Source organism: Talpa europaea (assembly GCF_964194135.1).
Source record: "Talpa europaea genome assembly, chromosome: 5".
Lineage (NCBI taxonomy): Eukaryota > Metazoa > Chordata > Mammalia > Eulipotyphla > Talpidae > Talpa > Talpa europaea.
Genome location: NC_140071.1, coordinates 54,539,996 through 54,566,298, shown reverse-complemented (window position 1 = coordinate 54,566,298; position 26,303 = coordinate 54,539,996). Strand labels below are relative to the sequence as shown.

Below are 26,303 nucleotides of genomic sequence, written 5' to 3'. Positions count from 1 at the left end.
TTTCTATAAGTTGAAGTTAAGCATTATTAAAGCAAGTTTTAAGATCTGTCTTGAATTCCATCCATGTTTAGAGATTATTCAGATAATATTGTTGAGAAATTTATCCCTACAGATCTGTTTTAAATAGATTTTACCGCTGAAAACCAGCATGGTACTTTTGAAAATTTACTCCATATGCTATTTTCAGTCTCGCATGATTTTGTACACTGTGTTTTAAATTATTTTTGAAGAATTCATAGTGAAAATGCATAGCCAGCTGCCACATACTTATGCATACTTATGAGTAGTTTCTCTAAAATAGCCATGTGTAGTCAGCTTTTAAAGAAATATTTGGGGGGTGGGGTGGGTAAGAGACAACCAGGAAAATGAATAGAGTAGAATTTAGTAATTATATATGGCAAGTTGATGTGCTCATTTTAGAGTAAATTTTTCATTTTTTTAGTCATCAGATTTTTTTTCTTACTAGTATGTAAGATTACTTTAGTGCCACTGTTACTGTTACTGGGCAATTAAAATGTTTATGAGCAAGACATTGAGGCATTAGCCACCCTTTTTCAGATAAGTATTGATTGTAAAAGTCAGTAGTGAGACCAGGGAACTTTTTTTTTGGTTAATCATTCTCAAAAATTTGAGGTTTTCCAAGGCACTTTTGGAATTGGATTCAGTAGGAATTTCTGATACTGGTGAGATGCCTAGTTAACTGAATGGGTTAGGTTCCCGTTTAAATTGAAGTTGATCACATGCAGTAGGCGTTTATCTTTTTCTGTCTACTTGAGATTGAATGGAGTCTATTGGAAGATTATCAAAATTGTTTGCATCACAAATAGGTAGTTTCAATAACAGTGTAGGAGCACTCAATAAGGAACAAATTTCAATTCGCACATATTTGTTTTTTTATTTTTTCTTTTTTTTGACTAATTTGGTTATTTGCCATTTCTGGGGATTAAACTTTAAAAAATGTTCTTCTTTTCTGTATCTGATGTTCTGTGTGCTATTAGTGATGCAGCCAACACGAACGGTTGTCATGTGTAACACAACTTTCGATCACCGCGAAAACACCGTCCTGGGAAAGCCTCCATGCTTGATATCGTTTGGTTCATGAACATTAAGTTTCCAGTACAGGTGACCCATAGCTCAAAGTGTTAAATAATTGTCTACATTATTCAATTTTTAAAATAATATTCCATTAATGAGATTGTTAGTCTTTGAAATTTTGCTCACTTTTATTTTTCCTAGTAGAGCAGGATAAAAGGAAAGACTTAAGTTCTTATTTATTTCTTTATACGGATCTGATAGATTGATTTATTATTATTATTTTTTAAGTGCAAGGGTAATTGTAAAATCATAGTGTAAAGTTTGTGTGGTGTTTCTGCTTTTTGTAATGTTTTGAACTTGCCCCTGCAGGTAAAATCCCAGAGGAATCCAAAGCTCTTTCTTTATTGGCTCCTGCTCCAACCATGACAAGTCTGATGCCTGGTGCAGGCTTGCTTCCCATACCAACCCCAAATCCCTTGACTACAGTAAGTACTGGATACAACCTCTTGTAAAAGGGGTAAGCGTTGAAATGTGTATTCAGAGGAATAAGTTTAAAATATTATGTATTTTAATTTTTTAAAGATTTATTTATTTATGCACACAAGAACTGGGGTACCAGCTAGAGGTGATGAGGGTGACAGGATTCACCAGAGACAGAGTGGGGAACAGAATAGGCAGATTTAAATACATTGCTGAGAGAAGCAGTGGGCGAGTCAGGAGAGGTCTGCTGCACCATGTGGGTAGCTCCCTCGCCAGCTGGGGATCAAACTCCAATTCATGCTGCAGTGACTTAATAATAGCTTCATAAGTTGTGTTTTAACCCCTTGCGCCACCAGGGAGGACCCAATATTGTGTATTTTAATCTTTTTTTTAAAAAAACCTCTGGAGAGGATAACCCCTAGGTTATCACTTTTGTGTATAAACTTTTTGGTTGCCATACTTTAGATAACATGGGAAAACATTTTCTTAGGTTGTAGAACTAAAGCCATTTGAAAAATAAATGGTCCACGGCCTTAGTAGTGGGAAAGGATATCTGAGAAGGATTTGTCCTAGATTGACAAAATGTAGCAAGGTAAAACCATGCCAATGTATTTTTTCATTAACTGGGATTAAATAGTAGTTTATTGCCTCCTTTGTGATTTCCAGTGGGGTTAAAAAAGATTTTGCTGTTACAAGCCTTTGGTGGTTTCCTTTTTCCTTCACTCCTTTTTTTTTTTTTTTTTCCCAATCGAGTTAACATTAATTTACAATGCTATATATATGATTTGGCTCTTGGTATTTTTATATAAAATTTCTGGTCATTTGTTTTAAAAGAGGGGTCATTTTTCTTCAAAAATAAACCCATGGCAAAATATAAAACCTTAATTGAAAGTTGGGACTAGCTTTGTGGCACAGGATTAACAGAGAGTGAACTGATAAATTTTATGATTGTCATTAATTTAAGTTATAAGTGGTCTTTGAAACTTTGAAGTGCAAAATTTTAACATCTTTAATTGTTTACATTACATTTTTCCGCTGGAGACCTGTATTGTGATCCATGGGGAAAATGTTTCATCTCATCATTTGGAATAGGCTTTCTGAATTTTTTATTTTGGGTACGTTTTAGCATGTTAATTCCTGGGTCATCATCTTTTCATTGCCCAGAAAATATTATCTTGGGTTTATTTATCAATTATATAAAATTTTTATTATATAATTTGTTGCCCTGAGGGGAAGTGTTTTTATCTTGATTCAGTTATACATTATCAATTCTTACAAAACTTAATTCATGGAAAATAATTTCAGTTAGAAAACAGGGCAAAGTTGACCATTTGTTTTATCTTCTGACTACTTTTCTGACCTTTTCTTTCTACCTTTTTCCTGGCTCACTGTGCTTCAGTTCTGTTGGCTTTGTTGTTTCTTGGACATGCCAAGCATATTTCTGCCTTAGGGCTTTTTATGTACTTATCTGCCTAGAGCATTTCTTTTCCAGATATTAAGAAGTTTTCCTCTTTCTCTCATTACAGTGAAGCCTTTCATGAAGTTTCTACTTTAAAGCCACATCTTTAGGGTGGCCAGGATTTGTGTTTCAGAAGGTTAAAGTGTTAACATATGGCATCCTGATTGTCATTGACCCATCAGAGACGAACAGGACAGCTTAAGTCCTTTAGCTCAGGGGTAGGAAATAGACTTACTTAAAGAAGAGTAGTTGTATTATTACACAGCAGCCATATTCAATAAAAGTTCACTATGATCGAAATATCTGTATCTTTGCTATCAGGTATAGTAGCCACTAGTAATTTGGCTACTGAGCACTAGAAATGTGGCTAGTGGGAGTGAGGCATTTCATTTTCATTAATTAGATTTTAACTACTGACCATCATATTAAATAAATAGCACAACTATAGAAGAATGGTATAGTAAGGAGACAGGAAAAGGCTTGTAAAAAAGATTTGAAAGATCCTTAAATTTGAAAAACAAAGATGTTGAATAAATGGTTTGGAAAAGTGTATTCCAGAGCTCTAATTATATATCCTGGTGGAAAAATGTATAGGTCAAAGGCATTGACTGCTTGGGACCACCTAGAAAGGCCTATTTATTTATTTATTTATTTATTTATTTATAAATTTTATTGTTATATTCCCCATACAATTGCAGCCCCCCCATTCTGACCCCAATCCCTCCCCACCCGCCCCCGCCCCCCTATTTAATGCTTAAATCCAAGCAAAACTAACAAGTAATAAGACTCATGTTTATATTTTAGCTACAGAATGCAATAATTCTCCTGTACATAAAAAAAAAATAGGTCTAATCCTTAGTCATCTGTATATTTTATAAGATAGAAGACAAAGGGGGGAGGGAGTATGATTAGAGAAGCAACTCTTGGAGATAGGTTCAACATAGTCTTGACTCACTAGAGATCACTCACCCGTATTGAACTAAGATTTTTTTTATAATATAACTTGAAATGTTGATTGTGAGCAGCAAATCTAAGGTCTATTAATAGCAAGATACCACAGATTATAAAAAAACAGTTGATGCTTGAACAACAAAAGGATTAGGGAGAGGACAATTTTTGAGTCCTCCCCCAAACTTGATCTTTGTCTCTTGGTGTCTTTGGGGGATTGGTTAAAGGTTCCGCCAAGGATACCCAAATCTGAGGATGTTCCACTTGACATCACAGTTTGGTTGAATCCATGAAAGTGGAACCTGTCCATACTGAAGGTCAACTGTATTTATTGAAAAAAATCTACTTATAACTGGACCTGCTCAGTTTGAGCCTGTGTTTAAGAGTCAGTTGTACTTTCAGGGGTAGAAAACCAAGTGATATGTAGAGAGCAAATGAAGCTCTGTTGAATGTCAATGAAAATTGCTTGGAGGGATTAATTGATCTGGTAGAAGCTGGAGAATAATTTTCCATGCAGAAAGAACACTAAAAAGCCCTGGGAAAATCCTAAGTGCTCAGGGTACAGAATGGTTTAGAACAGTTGAAGTACAGTATGTGAAGGGGAGGATAGTATGTGTTTTAATATTGGAGGGATAGCTAGGGCACTGATTATATAGTACTTTTTAGGTCAGTGAAAAGACTTTAAATTTTATTCTAAGGGTAATTGGAGACCATTTCATGGGTTTTTAGCAGGGGTATGGCATAATTTGACATGTTTTGAAAAATACCCACTAGCTGTTATGACAAACATAAGTAATACTGGTTTCATAAACTTGTGTTTTCACTTTTAGGAAGCGTTGTTACTTAACATTTGTTAAGTCTTTGTAGTTTTGCAACATACTGGCATTTATAAAATGTGTTCTTCAAACTACAGGTGAAAGTTATAGTGGTGTTTTTTGTTTTCTTTGAAAGGTCTTCTGTATAATTTTCCTTTTTCAAATTCTGAGTTTTTCTATATTTGCTAGTTAAGGTCAATTAAAAATAGGTTCCTTAATGCTTGACTGGAAACTGACTTTAGTAATGCTATTGTCCTCTTCTCTTTTTAAGATTTATTTGTGCATGCAAGAACTGGGGTACAGACCAGAGGTGGCAGGGGGTAGAGGTGAGAGGATTCATCAGAGAGAGTGGGGAACAGAACAGGTGGATTTACTGAAATACACTGCAGAGGGTAGCAGCGGGCAAGACGGGAGAGGTCTGCTGCACCATGTGGGTCACCTCCCTCTGCTGATAGCTTCATAGTGCTGCAACTTAACCCCTTGCGCCACCAGGGAGGCCCCTGTTTTTGTCCTTTTCTAAACATAGTATAAGCAAGGGTTTTATTTTTGGTTTCTCTTTGTAGGTTAACTTTTGTCCCTGTTTCAGTTTTTTAGTCTTTTCATGATGGTACCCTGCCTTTACCACTTGGTACCTGAATAGCTTTGGAAAAATCATTTAATTTCTTTGGATCTTTTTCTTTATCAGTAAAATTAGCATGATAGTAACACCTGTTTTTCAGGTTGATAAGGGGATTAAATTAATAACCTGGCAAAAATTAGGTGCTATAGTTATTAACTATAGGAGCTCCTTTATATAATCTATGTGCTGTTGAATGAGCAAGGTACAATTGATTCTCATTACTTTTGAATTTTGTATTTGTGAATTTACCTACTGTTTAAAAATTATTTGAAACCTCGAAATCAGTATTTGCTGTGTTTTTGCACAAAGAAAAAACAAAAAAATGGCTTTATAGTATGTTCCAGATGAGGTCAAAGAGAGCAGTGCTTTGTCATGTTTAAGCTCTAGTACTGTAAACAAGCATCCTTTTTTGTTATGTTTTTTGTGTTGTGTTTTCTGTATTATTTTTATGCTTTTTCTTGGTGATTTCATTGTTAAATTAGCCCCCAAGCTTAGTGTTAAAGTTCTGTTTTAGGGCCTCCCTGACCCTGATGGTGCAAGGGCTTACGTCTCAGCACTATGAAGCTATCAGCAGCCACTGCAGCACAAGTTCAATCCCTGGCCAGGGAGCTAACCCACATGGCCAGGGATCTAACCCACATAAGTGACAGCACACCTTTCCTGTCTTGCCTGCTGCTCCCCTCAGCAGTGTATTTCACTAGATCTGCCTGTTCTGCACTCCACTGTGTCTCTGGTGAATCCTCTCACCCCTCCACCCTACCTCACACCTCTGGCCTACACCCCAGTTCCTCCATGCATTAAAAAAAAAAAAAGAAAATGGTATTTTTAATACTAATAGAAAATAATGTGCTCTTTTTTCTTTCTTTCTTTTTTATAGCTGGGTGTTTCCCTTAGCAGTTTGGGAGCTATACCAGCAGCAGCACTGGATCCCAATATTGCAACACTTGGAGAGATACCACAACCACCACTTATGGGAAATGTGGATCCTTCCAAAATTGACGAAATTAGAAGAACAGTCTATGTTGGCAATTTGAATTCCCAGGTAACCTAATTTTACAAGAAATTGAGCAGTAGTAACTAATTCTTTTTTTCTCCTTAAAAATCATATGGATTAATGTAGGTCTACCTCATTTTTTATTTTTCAAATATATGTATATGTGTACATATATATATATATATATGTATATGTATGTGTGTGTGTTACTTTTTTTCCTCAGACAACAACAGCTGACCAACTGCTTGAATTTTTTAAACAAGTTGGAGAAGTGAAGTTTGTACGGATGGCAGGTGATGAGACTCAGCCAACTCGGTTTGCTTTTGTGGAATTTGCAGACCAAAATTCAGTACCGAGGGCCCTTGCTTTTAATGGAGTTATGTTTGGAGACAGGCCACTGAAGTAAGAAATCCTCAACAAAGAAATTTTAATGATTTTGAAAAAATTTAAAGTATTTTTGGTGTAATTAAGGTTTTTTTTTCCTTTTTTAATAGTAATTGGCAATTTATGGAAGGAAGACTGTGTTAAGTATAAACGAAATACATGAGATACATATCAGCTTTCAAACTAAATTTGTATTTGAAAGCATCTTATGTTCTATTTTGTAAGGTCTGATGTAATGTTAATATTATTCGTATGCCCTATATAATGATTGTAGTAATTTTTCCATACACTTTTTAACAAGTCAGATTGGTTTTGCATTGTGATTAGACTGATGGGCAGTTTAACATATTTTGAACTTGTAGTAAACAGTAATAAGAATAAGAATCTTGGTAAAAATAAAACCCAGGAAGAAAATCATATTAAATGTCCAGAGATGGTTTAAGTCACACATTTTGTGTTTTATAGTTTGCTCATACCTTTGCAAGATGAAAAATTGATGCAGCCTTTCAGGTGCTCAAAACCAGAAATTTTATTTCATGAGGATTATTGAGGCAACAGTTTGATCTGAATTGCCTGAGTAATTACCTTAGCTGTACAGTTTGATTAGGATTCTGCTGGGTTTTTTTGTTTGTTTGTTTAAGATTTATTTATTTATGTATACAAGAGCTGGACTGTAGGCCAGAGATGTGGCGGGGGTGGGTGAGAGGGTTCACCAGAGACAGAGTGGGTACAGGCAGATCTACTGAAATACACTGCTGAGGGGAGCACTGAGCAAGACAGGAGAGGTCTGCTATGCCATGTGGGTGACCTCCGTGGCCAGGGTTCGAACTTGTGCTGCAGTGGCTGAGAATTACTTCATAGTGCTGCTACTATAGTGGTGGCTCCCTTGCACCACCAGCGAGGCCCCTAGGATTTGCGTGGAAGGGTTAAAACAAGACAGAGCAGATTCATTTATGTTCATCAGAGAAACCATTCTTACCTAGTAGGGGAATAGTTTATCAGATGCCTATACATTTGAAGCTATGTCTGACTCAATCAAGGTCTAAGGTTAATTGTTTGCACAGCTTCCTTTTCATTTTCCCATCTTCTTTAGTTCATTATCTTTTTTTCCTTTTTTTAAAAAAAAAAGATTATTTATTTATTTATGCAAGAACCTGGGTACAGGCCAGATGCACGGGATGGTGAGAGGATTCACCAGAGACAGAGCGGGGAACAGAACAGGCAGACTGACGAAATACACTGCTGACGGGGGTAGCAGGCGCAACAGGAGTGGTCTGCTGCGCCATGTGGGCCCCTCACTGGCTGACCGGGATCGAACCTGTGCTGCAGAGGCTGTGGACAGCTTCACAATGCTGAACTCAACCACCTACACCACCAGGGGAGGCCCTTTTTTTTCCTTTTTTTAATTTTTAATATTTCCAAGCTGTGTGGGAAAAGATTTGTCCAGGTCTATTGAAGTATATTAGACCACTAAGGATTAGTTTTTTTTCTCTTTTCCTTCTTGCTTTGGACTCTGTTAATGAGAGCTAATGCAGCAGGTTGAGCACAGTACTCTGAAGCTGTCCGCAACCTCTGCAGTGAGAGTTCGATCCCCAGCCAGCCAGGGAAATACCCACATGGCGCAGCAGACCTCTCCTATCTCGCCCGCTGCTCTCCTCAGCAGTGCTTTCGGTCTGTCTGCCTGTTCTGCTCCCTGCACTGTCTCTGGTGGATCCTCTCACTCTCCCACACCTCTGGCCTGTGCCCCAGCTCTTGTATAAATAAATAAAATCTTTGAAACAAAAAAAAGAGGTAATGAATGGCAAGTAGGAATGAGATGAATCATGATTTTTGAGGTAGTTTTTGGTTATTTAGCTGTATTATTATTAGTGTGCTTTCAAAATGTCCCCAGATATATGTTTAAATGCATGTGTCATAAAAACATTTACTTCATGTTTTGTAAAATGTATTATGTATTTGTGATACGCTAATATTTTTAATTTAGAATAAATCACTCCAACAATGCAATAGTAAAACCCCCTGAGATGACACCTCAGGCTGCAGCTAAAGAATTAGAAGAAGTAATGAAGCGAGTACGAGAGGCTCAGTCATTTATCTCAGCAGCTATTGAACCAGGTAAGGCCATAGCATTGTTACATAGTTCACAGTTAAAATCATAGAATTTTAGAAATGGAAGGAATTTTAGAAAATATCTTGTTTAGCCCCTTCATTTTACAAATAAGAAGACTGAAACTCAAAGAGTAAGTGACTTACTAGTGTCAAAGTTTAAAGAACTGCTAAGCATAACTTGTCTTTTCCCATGAAACCAATTAGAGGCATACTAGTCTCAGTTAATCGATTCTTTATATTTTTATAGCTTAAAGCTGTTTGACTTAAAGTCTAAATTTTATTTGAGACTAAAAACAAGAATAAATATATTTAAGATGTCACGATTAAGCAGATGTACTTTCCTTCAAAGTTTTAATTTTAAAAATGGAAGAGAGCTCATTATTTAGGAAAATCTGTTTTAGCAAGGTATAAAGGAACACCAAGTTAAACTTATATGTTGCTAACTAAAATAATTTAAAAATCCAGCCTACAGATGTCTAGATGGTTAACATTTAAGGAAATTTTCTAAATTAGCACTCAGAATTTAAGTTTCAATTCTAGCAAAATAAATGGAGAAATTCACTGTCATGAATTACAGACATGTTATAATCGTACATTATGGCAGCAACAAAATATTACGAACAGCTGTTTATAATCATCTGGTTTATATGTACTGCTGCAGGGTGGCTGCACTCAACGAGTTTATGCAATGACTTTCTTGGATGTTTCTGAAGGATAATTGCACAGGAGGAGGATGTACAGAGAGTAGGCCCCTTGCACTATATGTGGTATATTCCACTTGTGCCTGATTATTAACTGGGATCTTTAATTGTTCTGAGCTTACACTGCAAAGTGGTTTTTTCCTCCCAGAGTCTGGAAAGAGCAATGAAAGAAAAGGCGGTCGATCTCGTTCCCACACTCGTTCAAAATCCAGGTCTAGTTCAAAATCCCATTCTAGAAGGAAAAGATCGCAGTCAAAACACAGGTGAGAATTTTTGCTGTCATATAATTTTATTTTTTTGGTTTTGTATTTAAATAAAGATTTTATGAGTTCTTTTTTGAGATTTATTTATTTATGCATACAAGAACTGGGGTATAGGCCAGAGGTGTGGGAGGTGAGAGGAATCACCAGAGACAAAGCGGGGAACAGAACAGGCAGATGGATTGAAATACACTGCTGAAGGAAGCAGCGGGTGAGTCAGGAGAGGTCTGCTGCACCATGTGGGTTGCCCCCCTGGCCAGGGATTGAACTTGTGCTGTAGTGGCTGCCGATAGCTTCATAGGTTGTGTCTTAACCCCTTGCGCCACCAGGGAGGCCTGATTTTAATTATGAGTTTTTGTCAGAACCTGGAAACTTTAGTGGTGCTTACCAGGAAACATGATTACCATTAAATATTACTTTACTTCTATTACTATAGTTAAGAATAAACTTTTATCTAGTTCATGTTTAAGTTTTGAATTTTACTTAACTTTCAGTTTTGGAAGTTGGTTTTCTGTCTAAATATCACCTATACCTGTTTTTCCTAAGAGTTAAACTAGTCTTTTTACAGAATTGGCAGAAAATTTTCATTCTTCTAATGAGAAAAGCAAGTAACATCTATCTCAAAGCTGAAAATATTGTGACATTGTGACTTTTTTCGTCTCAGTGAACTCAAGAGCTTGGGAGCATCATCCCAGGTCTTGGCTTCAAGTAGTTATCTATCTCTTCTACAATGAATCATGTTGGGGCACTTTGGTACATGTTGTCAGTGGCCTTTTGCAGCCTTTTTGGGAACCTGAAACGTGGGAGAAATTTGTAACTTTGGCTCCAGCTATTGTATTGCGACTAAGCCCTGTTTCTGTTCTTTCTTTTTTCTTTTTCTAATCTGCTGTGTTTGGTGCAAAGGGCACCCAAAATGTAACTTTGCAACATCATTCTTCAAGGTGTGGAAAGGGCTGTTCTTGAAATGCAAGGATGTGTAGAGTGGGTCCTATTTGTACATAAGATGTATTCTCATGCTTATGCTTAAAGGAAGAGATAGGAAAAAATATGCCTGTATGTGTCTGCATGGTGTTGGGATATTGAAAAGCAGAGTTTTAGGGGAGGAAAATAAGAAGCCAGTATGCTGTATGTTGAATCTTATCAGTAAGCTTAGGTCGTTCTGTTTTTCTGTAATGATCAGGTGAATTGAAGCAATGAGATAGGAAAACAATATTCCTTTTTTGTTCTCTGGTGATTATATTTCCAGCTATATACTTCTCTATTTTTAGTTTCCAAAATCTCTTTTGAGATAATTTTTTTTTTTTTGCCTTCATTCAAGACCTTACAATTAGGCAAATTTAAAGCCAAGTGAAGGAAGTTGGTTGTTTCATGTATAGGCATTAAGGCAGTGCAACAGAATCCAGAATTAGACAAGGAAAGTGGTTTAGCAATGGTAGTAGTAGGCTATGGAAGGTTGACAGGATGTGGTAACTATAGAGGATATCAAGGAAATTAAAATTCAGCTGAAGAGATTTTTTCCTCTGGAAAAAAATAATGTATCAATGATCCGAATCTTACATTGTGTTGATGGTAGGAGCCATGTCCCAATCTCATACCTTCCTGGTTTTCTTAGATTAAAAAAAAAGTGAAACTTAATGATTAACATCATTTTCATATCTCTATGAATTGCTCTTTGTTTTTTTTGAAATTATGACATTTTAACTTTAATATTTTTGTTCTTATTCTAAATATATATATATATATAGTCATTTTTAGTTTCTCTGGGTTTGTGGCGGAAGGTTATTCATTCTGAAGTGAAATATGTTAATTTTTGTTCATCATAGGAGTACTTTCATGTAGATCTGTGCAGTATTAGAAATTACTTGTTCTTGGCATTCTCTGTTCTTTTACGTATATTTTTATCTTTTGTCACCATATTCTATTTTTTTCCATGGAATATAGAAACATTTAGCCTTGACTAATAAAGATACACAAAAGAGAATGCGTTCTCTTTAAAGGGGGGAAAATTCTTTATCTAGAAACATTTGACTTACAGAGCTTACATGGAAGGACTGACTCCCAGGAAGGAGGATTATGACAGGCTTTTCTTGGCTTTGACTCCCCTGCTAATGAAGTCTGATAACCCTCCACTCAGGCTTTGATCCATTAGGCTAAACTAAGCAAGAACGTGGGTTGCAGGATTTCTTGCTCTTGAAGCTGGCCCACCCTCCTTTCTCATCACCTGCAGAGACTTCTAGAACCTCCCTCACACTCTCTCCCTCTTCCTTTCCTTTCCTTACATTTCAGAGGGAGGAGGGGTTTTTGTCGCTGTGACCTTGGGCTAAGACTGGTGAGATGTTTTCATTTTGTCCAAATTTTTTATGTTTTTTTCATAGGGACAGTGTTAGAAAAAGTGGGTAGAACTATAATTATAAAGTTAAGTAACCTTTACAGACCAGCATAGGAATAAGACATTTTATAATGCTTTAATGGGAAACAGCTGACTTAAAAATGAACTTTGATGCAACATAATGGTAAGTTTTCCTTTATTTACAGTTAATTTATAAATGTAATTTTCCACATTATGCAAAAATGAGAGCTGCTAACAATAACTCATGTTTATCTTTGTTTGGATTAAATTTGCACTTGAAACGTTTAGCATTCTTAATCAGTCAACTTGTAGTTGAGATTAAAAGACATGAACATATTTAATGTCAAAATAATTTTTCATTTTTGAAAGGGATTTTCTTTGCTTAATTAAGGTTGGAAAGAATTGCTTTGAGGAAAGCAAAATTTTACATTTTCAGCAAATTAACTAGAGCAGAACACAGGTTAAGATTTTTTGTTAAGTGTATAGAAGCAAGTGCTTTTAAGATCATAAACCTGTGCAACCAAAACTAATGTTGTATCTCAATTACATCTAAATTAAAAAACTAAGGCAAACAACAAAAAAAATCCATTGCCCTTTATATGAATATCTGAACAGGGACTAAAAGTGATCTATATTTTGCAGTTTTGTCTTTATAGCTACTGTTTGACACTTAAGTTTCTTAAGTTATTAGTGATAAAGATTTCAACAAACTGCATTACCTTCTTAGATTCAAAATGTAGCGTTAAGATCAGTGTATAGTTAAGTTTTCATTTATGTCAATTGTTAAATACCAGAGACTGCTAGGCAATTTTCCATACATTACCTAATATTGAATCCTCATGACAGTCCTAGGAGATGTAGGTATGATTCTTACTCCACTTTATAGATGAAGAAATTCAGGCTTAGAGAGGTTAAGTGCCTGGCCAGAGTTCTCCAACGTAGTGTGTGGCAGAGTTGAGTGCACAGCTAGATTGTCTGACTGACAAACCGGTGAGCCTCATCACTTTGTTATTTAAGTTGTGTGCATTCTATTTTGTTACATTTTAACAAATAGTTCCATAGTACCTTATTATAAAAAAATCATATTATATAAGCAGTTAATTCAGGGGGTTATTTTTCCTTCAAGAATTCCAGTAATAAAAGTTTCTTTTAATAGCTGTGTTTATATAGTTATAAAATCAAGGACTTGCAAACACAACATTTTATTATATTTAGCTTTCACTCATGAATAATGATGTTTATTTTTCTGTCACACTGGCGCCATCATTAGTACTGTGCTTCCTAATACATTCTTAGTATGTTTGTTAAGATAAACAGCTCACAGCCATTTATAGAAACTATTGAACCATATAATCACTACTCCCAGTCAAGATAAGGTAAAATTACAAGTAGTCACATTTCATGAAAATCAGGAGTTGAAGACAATTTATGACATGAAAACTTGAACTATGGGAGAAATCTTCATAATTCAACTGAAACATTACATTAACATTAACAATTTCTTTTTCTTTAGGAGTAGATCACATAATAGGTCACGTTCAAGACAAAAAGATAGGCGTAGATCTAAGAGCCCACATAAAAAACGCTCTAAATCAAGAGAGAGACGGAAGTCAAGGAGTCGTTCGCGTTCACGGTGAGTTTTAGGAAAATTTTTTCATGGCTTCATTTGTTAAAAAACTGTGCTTTAGGCTTTGGTGGGAGAAATAAAACTTTTCTCCATGATTGTTTTAGTAATGATCAGTATTGGTTGCCAATGATTTGAATCTCATGGTCAGGTCAATACAACTCATGAGGTTTCTATTTACTTAATTTGCTCCCGTAATTGTCTCTTGTATACTTGAGTTATATGGAAATTTATGTGTAAAGTCTGTAACTGTATACTGTGTTGTGTTGATAATTGTTGAAGAAAGAAAAGATAGATCCTTTTTGTGGAGTAGAATTGTTGTAGTTGTGAATTTATTTGTTTTTAAAGGGACAAGAGAAAAGACACCCGAGAAAAGACGAAGGAAAAGGAAAGAGTGAAAGAAAAAGATAGAGAAAAGGAAAGGGAAAAAGAGAGAGACAGGGAAAAGGAACGTGAAAAAGAAAAAGAACGGGGTAAAAACAAAGATAAAGACCGAGACAAAGAACGGGAAAAGGACCGGGAAAAAGACAAGGAAAAGGACAGAGAGCGAGAACGGGAAAAAGAACATGAAAAAGAGCGAGACAAAGAGAAGGAAAAGGAACAAGACAAAGAAAAGGACCGAGAAAAGGACAGATCCAAAGATATAGATGAGAAAAGAAAGAAGGATAAGAAATCCAGAACACCACCCAGAAGTTACAATGCATCAAGAAGATCTCGTAGTTCCAGCAGGTTTGTTAAGGCTTGTAATTTTTACCAAGGTGTTTACTATAACAAATCAGATTTTAACTGGGGGGAAACATTATTCTATACAAGTAGTACAACAATAGCAGACCATTTCCTGCTATTGCAGAGTATACATTTCTCTAGCAGTATTAAACCCATGAGAAGTAATGATGATACTGGGCAAAACTCTTTAAAAAGTTTTAACAATCCTTTGTAATTTACTGTTTTAACCTAGCAGTGGCTGCTGCCTCCTTTTTCTCTCCTCCATTTCTCCTCCTCCTCTTTTCTTAAAGGATGGGGTGCCGGGAACCAAGTTTTTTGTGGTGGTTTTTTTGGGGGGTTGGGGGGGTTTGATAATATAATATAGAAGAATTGACCTGTTAGGCTTTTCTAATCCTTAAGAATGTTGTGGTAAATTTTAATATACAAAATAATTTCAAAAGTTGCAGTGTTTGTGTTTTTTTGCTTGTTTGTTTTTTGCTCTATTTTATTGGCTGCGTAACCTTTAAATTTTAGTTTGGTCAGTTTTAAGGGTTTGATTTATTCTGAGGACTGTTCTCTATTAATAGGTACACTTCCACCAGGTGGCAGCAGGTTACTAATGTAATAGTTATAAAATGAGGATCCTTCTTGATTCCAGATTATTTAAACTTCATTGTATTGTGACTATAAATGAAAGTTGCTAACTTGTGTTAATCTTTATCTTAAAAATATAAAATAATACATATATTATAAAACATCACAAAGATATTTTAACCAGGAAATATTTTTTCTTTGAAAATGTATTTCCCAGTTTTTAAACTTCGTGCTTTAATAATTTATTCTTAATACTAGCAAGAATTTCACTGAATGCCAGATGTTACATCTCAGCAGAATTTTTCATGACTAGCTTATGTAATTCATCACAATAAGCCTGTTAGACTATTATCTCTGTTTTAAAACATGAGTGGGCCTCCCTGGTGGCCTAGTTAAGTCTCTGTGCTGTCACCACTATAGCCTGAGTTCGATCCCCAGCCAGGGAGCTGACCCACATGGTGCAGCAGACCTCTCCTTTCTCACCTGCTGCTCGGCAGTGTATTTCTGTCAGTCTGCCTATTCTGCACATCTGTCTCTGGTGAATCCTCTCACCCTGTGCTGTCCCCACCTTCCCCCCCTCCCTCACACCTCTGGCCTACACCCAGTTCGTCTATGCATGCATGCATGCATAAATAAATAAATCTTTAAAACATGAAGAAACTGAATACTGGAGAAAAATTTTCATCTGCTCTGCCCTTTACTGTGAGTTTAGTAGCTCTCTCCCTTCGTTGTGGAGACTAAATTTAATTGAGAACTCGCTAAAGTTGACAGTGACAGGAGATGTTAAAATGGGGCCTAAAGTAAACAGATCACTGCCAGATTTAAGCTCATTGGACCCGAAACTGAATAATTAGCTTAACCTTATTTGCTGTGGGTAGCAATTCAGCCTTGCAATTGCATCTTTAATCAGACTTAGCTGGTCGATTGTGTTAAACATGTCTTTTAGTTTATGTGACCATTTATGTTGTCCTCCACAATACCAAATAATGTTTGGTTCTTTTAAATTCAGTTGAATTTATTTTTTCTGAAATGCTTAAATTTTTCAATGGCCACTTTAAGTTGCTTGATACTTAATAAACTTCATTTGTTCGCCTTCGGTCTTAAAAATGATCTTAAATAAACCTCTGGATCTTAGAGAATAAATGCTGACTAACATTAGTTCATGAAGATTCAGCGGTTTGGAATTATTTCATGCTTTTAGAAGAGCAAGGTAAAGAGTTAAAAATCTTTTTGCATTTCCCTGCTTTTCAAGTACTGTATTTGTTTAATAAAATAAATGGGAAATATTTTGACTTCTCCAGTACTGTACTTAATACTTTTGTTTTCAACATTGTCCTCTAATCTACATTTTAAAAGAAATTTTTGATAAGTAAAAACCTTTCAATACCATCAGTAAAGTTGAGACTAAGAAAGAGGAGAAAAATATCTGTTGTGGAGCAGCTATATACCAGACACTATACTTGCTACTTTTTTTTTTAAAGATATATTTTTTAATTTTATTATACAAGAACTGGGGTACAGGCCAGAGGTGTGGGAGGGTGAGAGAATTCACCAGAGACAGAGTGGGGGAGCAGAACAGGCATACTGACTGAAATACATTGCTGAGGGGAGCAGCGGGTGAAACAGGAAAGGTCTGCTGCCCCATGCGGGTATGTCCCTGGCCGGCCGGGAATCAAACCGGCCCTGCAGAGGCTGCGGACAGCTTTACAGCGCTGAGCTCAACCCTGTGCTGACACCAGGGAGGCTCTATACTTGCTACTTTAAAGATACTAAGTTCTCAGGGCCTCCGCAGGTGGCGCAGCAGTTGAGCGCTGGGTTGCGAAGCTGCCCGCACCCTCTGCAGCGCCGGTTCAATCCCCGGCTGCTCCCCGGCCACCGGAGGAGGGTCCCACATGGCGCGGCTCGCTGCTCCCCTCAGCAGTGTATCTCATCACTGCCTATTCTGTTCCCCGCTCTGGTGAATTCTCTCACCCTCCCGCGCTTCTGACTGTACCCAGTGCTTGTATGTATGTATGTGTGTATAAATAAATAAATCTTAAAAAAAAAAAATATATTAAGTTCTCAAAACAATGCTGCAAGGTTTGAGTTATTTCCATTTTCCAGTTGGAAAAACTGAAACCCAGATTAAGTAATAGGCCTCCAGTTGTGCAAATTATGAAGTGTGGAGCTACAATATAAACCTAGGTCTAGGCAACAGTTCTTTATATTATAGCTACCATCTTTCTCCGTCATTGATATTTAAATTGCTGTCTATCCAGCCTTAACTCATTTTCAGCTGTTAGTGTTAGATGTTCACCTGTGCTTAGTGCTTCCTTGAACAGTTACTATTTCTATCTCACAAGTTACAGGCAGAGCTATTTTGCTTAAACTTTTAAATCTGATTTTCCCACACTGAAAAATGTAGTTCTTATTGTGCTGAATTGTTACAGAATGGCAGTGGTTGAGTGAAATATCAATATCTAATATCACAGCAGTCCAAAAGTATAATTTGGGGGATGTTTTGGAAATTGGGTAATGGAAGAGGGAGCCTTAGGTAGAATTGGGATTGATTTATTTGTGTTCTCAAAGTTCTTGAACTTTTTTCGACTTCACATCTAGCATATATACCACTTGTGAGCATTTATGTAGTTTTTGTTTTATAAATGGAAAATGTAGACAGAATGTTCCTTTACCTTATAATAACTCACTGAGATATTAAGGATAACTTGAATTCCGGAGGATTTCTTTTTTCAGCTGTGTGACCATCGATTATCAGAGTTCCTTGTAAGATAGAGCATTGGATACACTAATCATTGAATAAATATCTCTTCTTAAGTACCTCATACCCTGACTTAACGAACGTCTTAAAATCGTTGTTTTTAAGTTGATTATCCTTATAAATATAGTGTGCATTATTTGCTAATTTGTTAAGCAAAATAGTTTTTAATAATATTAAACTCTTGATAATCTGTTAAGTGATTATTTTTTACTTTGTCATTTTCAAACCCGAAGTTTTAACTGTTTTACATATGCTTAAGTGACTCGTCCACTCAATTTTAAATTAATAGAGCAATGATAAAATGATAGGTGAAAAGTAAAAAGTATTTCTCTCTAACATGAATTAATATGAATGCTTTTCTAGAGACATTCTAAAAAAAGTGGGTCTAGAAAGTTCATATTTGCAATTCATTTATCTTTCAGTTCTTATAAAAGGACCTATTGTTATAAAATAATCCACAGTGGGGCAGCAAGGAGCTAAGTGTATGATAGAAGATCTTATAAGCAAAATATGTTATAGACGTTGAGGAAGAAGAAGACTTAAACTTGAGAGAATCTGAAACAATTTTTCTGCTCAAGCAGTTGTTCAAACAAACCAGATCAAAGGCAGTTCTTTACTCTTACCCTAATACAAAAGCTTGGAGGATGTTTTAATCAGCCTTTGGAATTTAGGGTTCATAATTTCAATCCACACTAAAATTAGATAACAGAATGTTGTTCATAAAGAACATGACCTCTAAAGAATACTATTCACTTGAGAGCATAAAGGTTCTTGTTTTTGTATATTTGAATCGCCCTTTATTTAAATTGCTGTGGTTTTTTAAATGATGTATTTTTGGCTTTCAGAGAAAGGCGTAGGAGGAGGAGCAAAAGTTCTTCCAGATCACCAAGAACATCAAAAACCATAAAAAGGAAATCTTCTAGGTCTCCATCTCCTAGGAGGTAGGTTGGAAACATTTCCTGAAACTTAGGAAGGAAGCAGGGGGAGGAATTGTTTTCATTCTATTTTTTTAAATACTCTGTTTTGAAGGCAAAATATGTAGCATCATTAAAACAGTATAAAATGTTATATATTGGGGGCCTCCCTGGTGGCACAGGATTAAACTCTCACTGTATTGCCAGCCACTGCGTCATGAGTTAGATCCCCAGCCTGGGAGCTAACCTACATGGTGCAGCAGACCTCTCCTGTTTTGCCCACTACTCCCCTCAGCAGTGTATTTATTTCAGTAGATCCACCTGTTCTGCTCCCTATTCTGTCTCTGGTGAATCCTCTCACTCTGCTCCCCCACCCCACACCTCTGGCCAGTACCCCAGCTCTTCTATGCATAAATAAAATATTTCTTTCAAAAAAAACATGTTATATATTGGTAGATCCTAATTTCTACCAGTGTACCCATCTACTCTATAAGTAATGACTTTTTTTTTTTGTATAGCCTTCCAGTTTTATGTATGGATACAAGATGATAATATCTAATTTTTTATCTCACCTTTCTTACACAAGGTAGCACAAAATATGTACTGTTATGCACTTGTTTTTGTCACTTAACTACCAGATGTTTCCATATTTGTCAGAGAACACGTCTTCATATTTGTAACTACATCGGCTTTGTGATAGGGCAATACCTAATTTGTTTAACCAACCTGAAAAAGATAGGTTTTCTTATTCTAGTATGTATTATTAGAAATTGCATAATTTCTTATTATAAATTATACAATGCTGTAATGAATTACTTTAGACTTAACACCATTTAGTAGTGATAGCATGTATGAAATGTTTCCAGACATGTTATTATTTAGGTCAGAGTAAGTATGTTTTGTAATTTTGAGAGATGTATCCATATTGCTCTTCATTAGGATTGACAGCTACTTGATCTTTAACCAGCTATATAAGAGAATGCCTCTTTCCCTATAACTAAACAGATCATCAAAATTCTTGTGCTGTGATAGATGACAAATTGTATGAGCATATTAAAATTTCAGTTGCATGTCTCATATAACAGAGAGTTACTGGCTCTTCATTTATTTGAAGGCCATTTGTATTTTCTCTTCTGTGAATTGTCTATACTTTGCCCATTTTTCTGTTGGTCTTTTTTATGCACTCCCCTCCTCAATTTCAAGATGCTCTTTTTGTATTAGGGAAGTAATTAGTGATTTGATTTCAAGTATTCTTAGTTTGTCATTCTTTTTAGAAATTGCTGTGGGACTTAATTTTATAAGATTTTAATTTTTCTTATGGCATTAAATTTCTCAATTTTTTTCTTTTGTGATTTCTAGATTTTAAGTTATAAAGTTAGAAAGGTTTTTCCTATTCAGAGTTTTGATGGAATTCCTCATTGTTTCTTCTTGTATTTTTATGATTTTAGTTCTTTCATTTAAATCTTTGATCCATTTGTTGTTGTTTTTTTTTATATATATATAGAGAGGATTTTTTTTTGTTTGTTTGTTTGTTTTGTTTATACATGCACTGGGTACAGTCAGAAGCGCAGGAGGGTGAGAGAATTCACCAGAGCCAGAGTGGGGAGCAGAGCAGGCAGAAAGGACTGAAGTACACTGCTGAGGGGAGCAGCGGGTGGCAGGAGAGGTCTGCACGCCATGTGGGACCCTCCTCCGGTGGCAGGGGAGCAGCCGGGGATGGAAACAGAACTGCAGAGGCCGTGGGCAGCTTTGCAACCCAGCGCTTAACTGCTGCGCCACCGGAGAGGCCCTGTTGTTTATTCTTATGTATACTTAGGCATATGAATCCAATACTTCTCTTGTTTTGATACTTTTTAAAAAAAATTTTTTTTTGCTTAGAATAGTTGGGGTGTAGGCCAGAGGTGCTGGGGGTGAGAGAATTCACCACTGACAGAGTGGGGAGCAGAACAGGTAGATCTACTGAAATACACTGCTAAGGGGAGTGGCCGGCGAGACTGGAGAGTCTGCTGTACCCTATGTGGATTAGCTCCTTGGCCAGGGATTGAACTCAGGAGATAATGCTGAGACTTAACCTCTACGCCACCAGGGAGGCCTTCCCATTTTAATACTGTTAATTACAAACTCAGTATTTCTAACACTAATATGATATGTAGCTTTTGTCATACACCAAGTTTTCTGTTTGTGTTTGAATCTATTTCTGGGCATTCTATACTGTTGAATTATTTTCATTGATGATTCCTGTACCAGTTTCCCATGTTTTTAATTATTCAGATTGTATAGTACTTTTTAATATCTGATAAGGCCATTCTCCCCCACATACTGTCGCATTGCACTTTTTTTGAGCTTTCCTGACCATTGAATATTTAATTTTTCCATTTGAATTGTCAGTTGTCTAATATCCTGGAAATAAAACCTGTTGATTTGTGTTACACTGCTGTAAGATTATAAATGAACATGGAAAATTGATAGATTTACTAATAAATAAAGCATTATGGTGGTGAGTTTTCCTGTCCAGTAATGTGGTATGTCTTATTCAGCACTGTCCTTTTAAGACTGTGCTTTTCAGGAGGGTTTAAGCGTTTTATACAAATATTATGCATTTTCTAAGTTTCCTCATTGTTATTTTACTTTTTGTTGCTTTTGGAAATAAGAACTTTCATTATGTCATCCATTTGCAGTTTCTCCTCATAATTCCTGGTACCCACTAATTTATGTATTGTTCCTGTGATTTCACTGTTCTGGACATTTCATATATGGGCCCATATAATGTGCGGTCTTTTGAATCTAGCTTCTTTGAGTAAGCATATGTTTTTGAGATTCATTAATGTGGTAGCACGAGTCAGTAGTCATGTATCACCTGACTGGTGTTTCAGTCAACAACAGACCACATATTCTACAGTGGTCCCAGTAGGCTATCATGTATAGCCTAGGTATGTGGTAGACTAAGCCTTCTAGCATAGGTTTGTATAATTACACTGCATGACATTCACATAATGAATTGCCTAAGGATGCTTTTTTCAGAGTATATTCCAGTCTTTATACAATGCATGACTATACCTCATTCCTTTTTATGGGTGAATAACATTCCTTTAAATGGGCTAAAAGCATGATATTTATCCATTCATTAGTTGTGGATCCTCTGCTATGAACACTCATATACAAGTTTTTGTGTAGGCCCATATTTTCATTTATCTTGGGCGTGTACCTAGTGTGGTAATTGCTTTCTGTCTTTTTGAGAAACTGCCAGACTGTCTTCAGAGTGTACCATTTTACATTCCCTAGCAGTGTACAAGAGTTCCTATTTCTCCACATGTTCACCAATACTTTATTGTCTATCTCTGATTATAGGCATGTAATGGGTTTGTGGTGACATCTCATTGTGGGGTTTTTTGTTTAATTTTTTATTAAGGTAATGTTGGTTTACACAATTACATGTTATTTAGAAGTGTAGGTTTGTAACTTTTCATTTTGATTGATAATTCTCTAATGACTAGTGGGGTTGAGCATCTTTCTATGCGCCTATTGAGCTTTTCTTTGTTGTCTTAGGAGAAATGTTTGTTCAAGTCTTTTGTCTATTTTGAATTGGATTATTTGATTTTTTTAATTATAGTAGTGCTTTACTTTCTGGATATTAATCTCTTACCAGATATATGACTTGCAAATATTTTCTACCGTTGTGTGAACTGTTTCTTACTTTCTTGATTGTATCCTTTATTGCACAAAAGTTTGTAATTTTGATGAAGTTACAATGTATTTTTTTCTTCTGTTGCTTGTGCTTTTGGTATCATATCCAAGAACTCATGGTCAAATCCAATGTCATGAAAAATTTTGACCTATGTTTTCTTTTAAGTTTTATAGTCTTATCTTACATGTTTAGGTGTATTATCTATTGAGAGTTAATTTTGACTTACTAAGGTAAGAGTCCAACTTTATTCTTTTGTTGCATGTGTATATTCAATTTTCCCAGTACCATTTGTTGAAAAGACACTTTTCTCCATTGAAGGGTACCCTTATCTGCAGTCTTTAGACTATATACGTGAGTGTTTATATTAAGTTTTGAAATCAGGTATTGTGTATCTTCCAACTTTGTTCTTTTTAAGATTGTTTTGACTATTTGAGGTGCCTTGAAGTTCCATTTGAATTTTAGGATGGGTTTTTCTATTTCTGCTAATAAAGATGTCAGTGGAATTTTGATAGGGATTATATTTGTAGATAGCTTTTGGGGAATGGCATCTTAATGTATATGCCTGCTGATCCATGAGCATGGGATGTATTTCCACTTATTAATGTCTTTCAGTAAATCTTTTGCCTCCTTGGTTAAATTTATTATTGAGAATTTTTAGCTTTGTTTGATGTACATGTTCCCTTGACTTTTTTTTTTTTTTCCTGTGGGACCCTTGCCGGGGGCCGGGGAATGAACCGGCGCTGCAGAGGCTCACAGCCCAGCGCTCAACCGCTGCGCCACCAGGGGAGGCCCTCTGTTGACTTTTAAGAGCTATATATAAAGATAAAAGTATGCTGGAAATATTTTTTGTTGATCATTTTTCTTTATGCTACTGGTGTTCTTTGCTTTGAAAGAATTTATGTAGGCAAATTTATCAATCTTTTTCCTGAAATTTTGACTGGTTTAAAAAATTTTTTCACCTGAATTTTTAAAAAATCCATCCATGATTTCTTCTAGTACTTGTATTATTTATTGCAATTGTTTATGAGGTCTCTAATTTGGACTTCTATATATAGAAGTCTTCTATATATAGAAGAAGATTCACTTTTATTTCCCAAATGATAATCAAGTTGCACGTCAAATCTTTTATTTATAAAAGACTATTTTTTCACCAGAGATTTGAGATCCCACCTTTATTATACTAAATGTCACATATAATTGGGTTTATTTCCTGTCTTTTATTTGTTCTATTGGTCTTTGTATTTATTTCTAAACTAAGGATAATTAAGAAAAAAAAGGGCTCTTTTAAATAGAAGCTATGTGTTTTGCTTATGATATGAAAGCATCATTTTTTTCCCCCAGTATTAAGGGTATGTTATTTTTATATATGGAACTTGTTCTATCTTCTGTCTAATTTTTACTCTTAAATTGGTGGGACCCTTTTGTAATGGTAAGTGAGGGTTTATAACACAGGTTATCTGAAGTTTCAAGTTTTTGCCAGTAATCACTCAGCCCTGACTTGGGAGTATTCTTTTCTTTTTTTTTTGCTTACTCACTTTTTGCTTTGAGAAGGTGGGTAAGAAAGCACTATGTTAAGCTTTATTTTATTCTAATTATAGTAGAAAATGAATCTTGAATATTTCAAAACTAGTAAATTGACAGAACCAAATTGTGTTTTATGTGAACACTTGATAGCCTCTACAGAAATGAATTTTTTTAAAAGATTTATTATTTGTGCATGGAAGAGCTGGGATGGGGTGAGAGGCCAGAGGTGGGGTGGTGAGAGGGTTCACCAGAGACAGAGTGGGGAGTGGAGCAGAACACTATATTGACTTAAATATACTGCTGAGGGAAGCAGTAGGAGAAATACAAGAGGTCTGCTGTGCCAAGTGGGTTAACTCCTTGGCCTGGCATGGAACTTGTGCTGCAGTGACTGCTGATAGCTTCCTGATGCTGAGACTTAACCCCTTGTGCCACCAGGAAGCCCCAAAATTGTTTATTTCTTAAAAATTATTTGGAGTATGGGGTGAAGTAGATAGTTATAGGAGCCTTTCATGTAACTTGTTCAAATCAGGTTACTGAGAAGCTTGTTTATAATACATTCACATCACATAAAGATATAGTAGGTCTTCAATTTTTTAGAGGCCAACTGACATAGTACCAATATCCTTACAGCAGAAATAAGAAGGATAAAAAGAGAGAAAAAGAAAGGGACCACATTGGTGAAAGAAGAGAACGAGAACATTCAAACTCTACAAGAAAGAGTTCTAATGACAGAGATGGGAAGGAAAAGTTGGAGAAGAACAATACTTCACTTAAAGTAAGCAATAGTCATTAGTGTTTAATAATTGAAATTATTCTTCCTTATTGCATGGAACTAGTTTTAAACTAAAAGTTCCTTGAGTGGAGCCTGTATACTCTGTTTTTCAATTAATATTTGTTAAATTGATAATTTTCTTCAATTTTTGGGGGGGATAAGAGCTAAAAATTAAAGTCATATTCCTTATTATTTATTAAATACATGGCCCTTTTTTTTTTTTTTTTTTTTTTTTTGAGTTGCAGAAACATCAGTTTACAATGTAGTATGGGATTCAGGAACATAGTGTATCAGATCTCAACACATCTACAACCAACGGTGCATTTCTTGCTTTAGAGAATGGCATACCATAAGAAAAATTTTACTAAGATATCTGCTCTGTTTTCCACAGTATATTCGCTCTAGCAAATTTGATAGATGTTTCATTTTCATTGGTTTTGGAATATATACTAAAATTAGGTTTATTAGCTAGAAAACCACATTCACCAAATAAGGGATTTTTTTTTTTATTCATATCTCAAGTACTTTTGATTGGGTTAACTCCTTTATATGGTAAAATATATGTTTTTAAGTCAATTTATGAGTTTTTGAGCTTTCATCTTAGAGTTTTATTTATGCTTAAAGAGATTTAGCATCATCATAACATAACATAACACTGTTTAGAAATTTGCTTACCTATTTTATTCTAATTTAATTTCTATTGATTCATTTTTCCTGAGAATGATAAGGGGCATATTGACAATGTTTATATATCCTGTTTATATGAAAAGGTGTATTGGAAGAAAATATCCAGTTTTATTCACAAAAGATAAAGTTAAATATTTTAGTCATAACCATATGTAAGGAACAGGCAACTCCTGTGGCATATATTAAATGTATCCCTTAATATTCACTGTAGGAGAAGGAGCACAATAAAGAACCAGATTCAAGTGTGGGCAAAGAAGCAGATGATAAGGATGCACCAAGGACTGAGGAAAACAAAGTGCAACAAAATGGGAATTGTCAGCCAAATGAAGAAAACCTCTCTACCAAAACAGAAGCAGTATAGGAGTGACAAATGCACCTCTAAACACACGCTGGAATAAAATCCAAAGCTTTTAATTCTCTCAACAAGATGCTAAGCAGTCAAGAATCCTATTGAGTAAAAAGATAGCACTAACAGCTTGTTTAGTTGTTATGTGACTTTGTGGCCATCTTGTTACTGAGTAGGGGAAAAAAGAATGGACATCATAAAAATAACAGATGTTTCCCAAACTCCTCATCTGAATTCTGCATTTCCATGGTGGCTAACACACTTGTCATGTGGTTTTTAGTGTTTGCCAAGAATCATTATAAGTAAATGGGACATCAGAGATCCACATTTGTCCTGTCCATAAAGACTGGAGATAAGCATTGGACGCTCTTTAAAACAAATGCTAGTTACTGAATTTTGTATTGTTTTACTTTTGTCATTTAATTTCAGTATATATAGATTGATGATGTGCTTGAAATCGGTGCAAATATATACACACCCTTGTAAGTGCAGAGTATGTAAGAAGTTTTAACATTATTTCACAGAACTTATAGTGATTGT

At 35.6% G+C, this 26,303-nt stretch overlaps 1 protein-coding gene across 2 annotated transcripts in view; it reads left to right on the top strand.

Annotated features, from left to right (window-relative positions):
• Positions 1–25,799, top strand: part of SREK1 (splicing regulatory glutamic acid and lysine rich protein 1) — a gene marked incomplete at its 5' end in the record, with an annotated part of 37,917 nt that extends 12,118 nt beyond the window's left edge. The window contains 10 exons of one of the 2 annotated variants that reach the window (XM_084233625.1): positions 1,405–1,520; positions 6,234–6,398; positions 6,574–6,752; positions 8,719–8,849; positions 9,693–9,807; positions 13,668–13,787; positions 14,127–14,507; positions 18,681–18,776; positions 24,592–24,733; positions 25,629–25,799. In XM_084233625.1, the coding sequence (XP_084089751.1) occupies positions 1,405–1,520; positions 6,234–6,398; positions 6,574–6,752; positions 8,719–8,849; positions 9,693–9,807; positions 13,668–13,787; positions 14,127–14,507; positions 18,681–18,776; positions 24,592–24,733; positions 25,629–25,778 (1,595 nt within the window). In that variant the 3' untranslated portion in view covers positions 25,779–25,799. Of the gene's footprint in view, positions 1–1,404; positions 1,521–6,233; positions 6,399–6,573; positions 6,753–8,718; positions 8,850–9,692; positions 9,808–13,667; positions 13,788–14,126; positions 14,508–18,680; positions 18,777–24,588; positions 24,734–25,628 lie in introns of both variants that reach the window. The other variant, XM_084233624.1, reaches the window with a different exon arrangement.
• Positions 25,800–26,303: the final 504 nt, after the last annotated feature.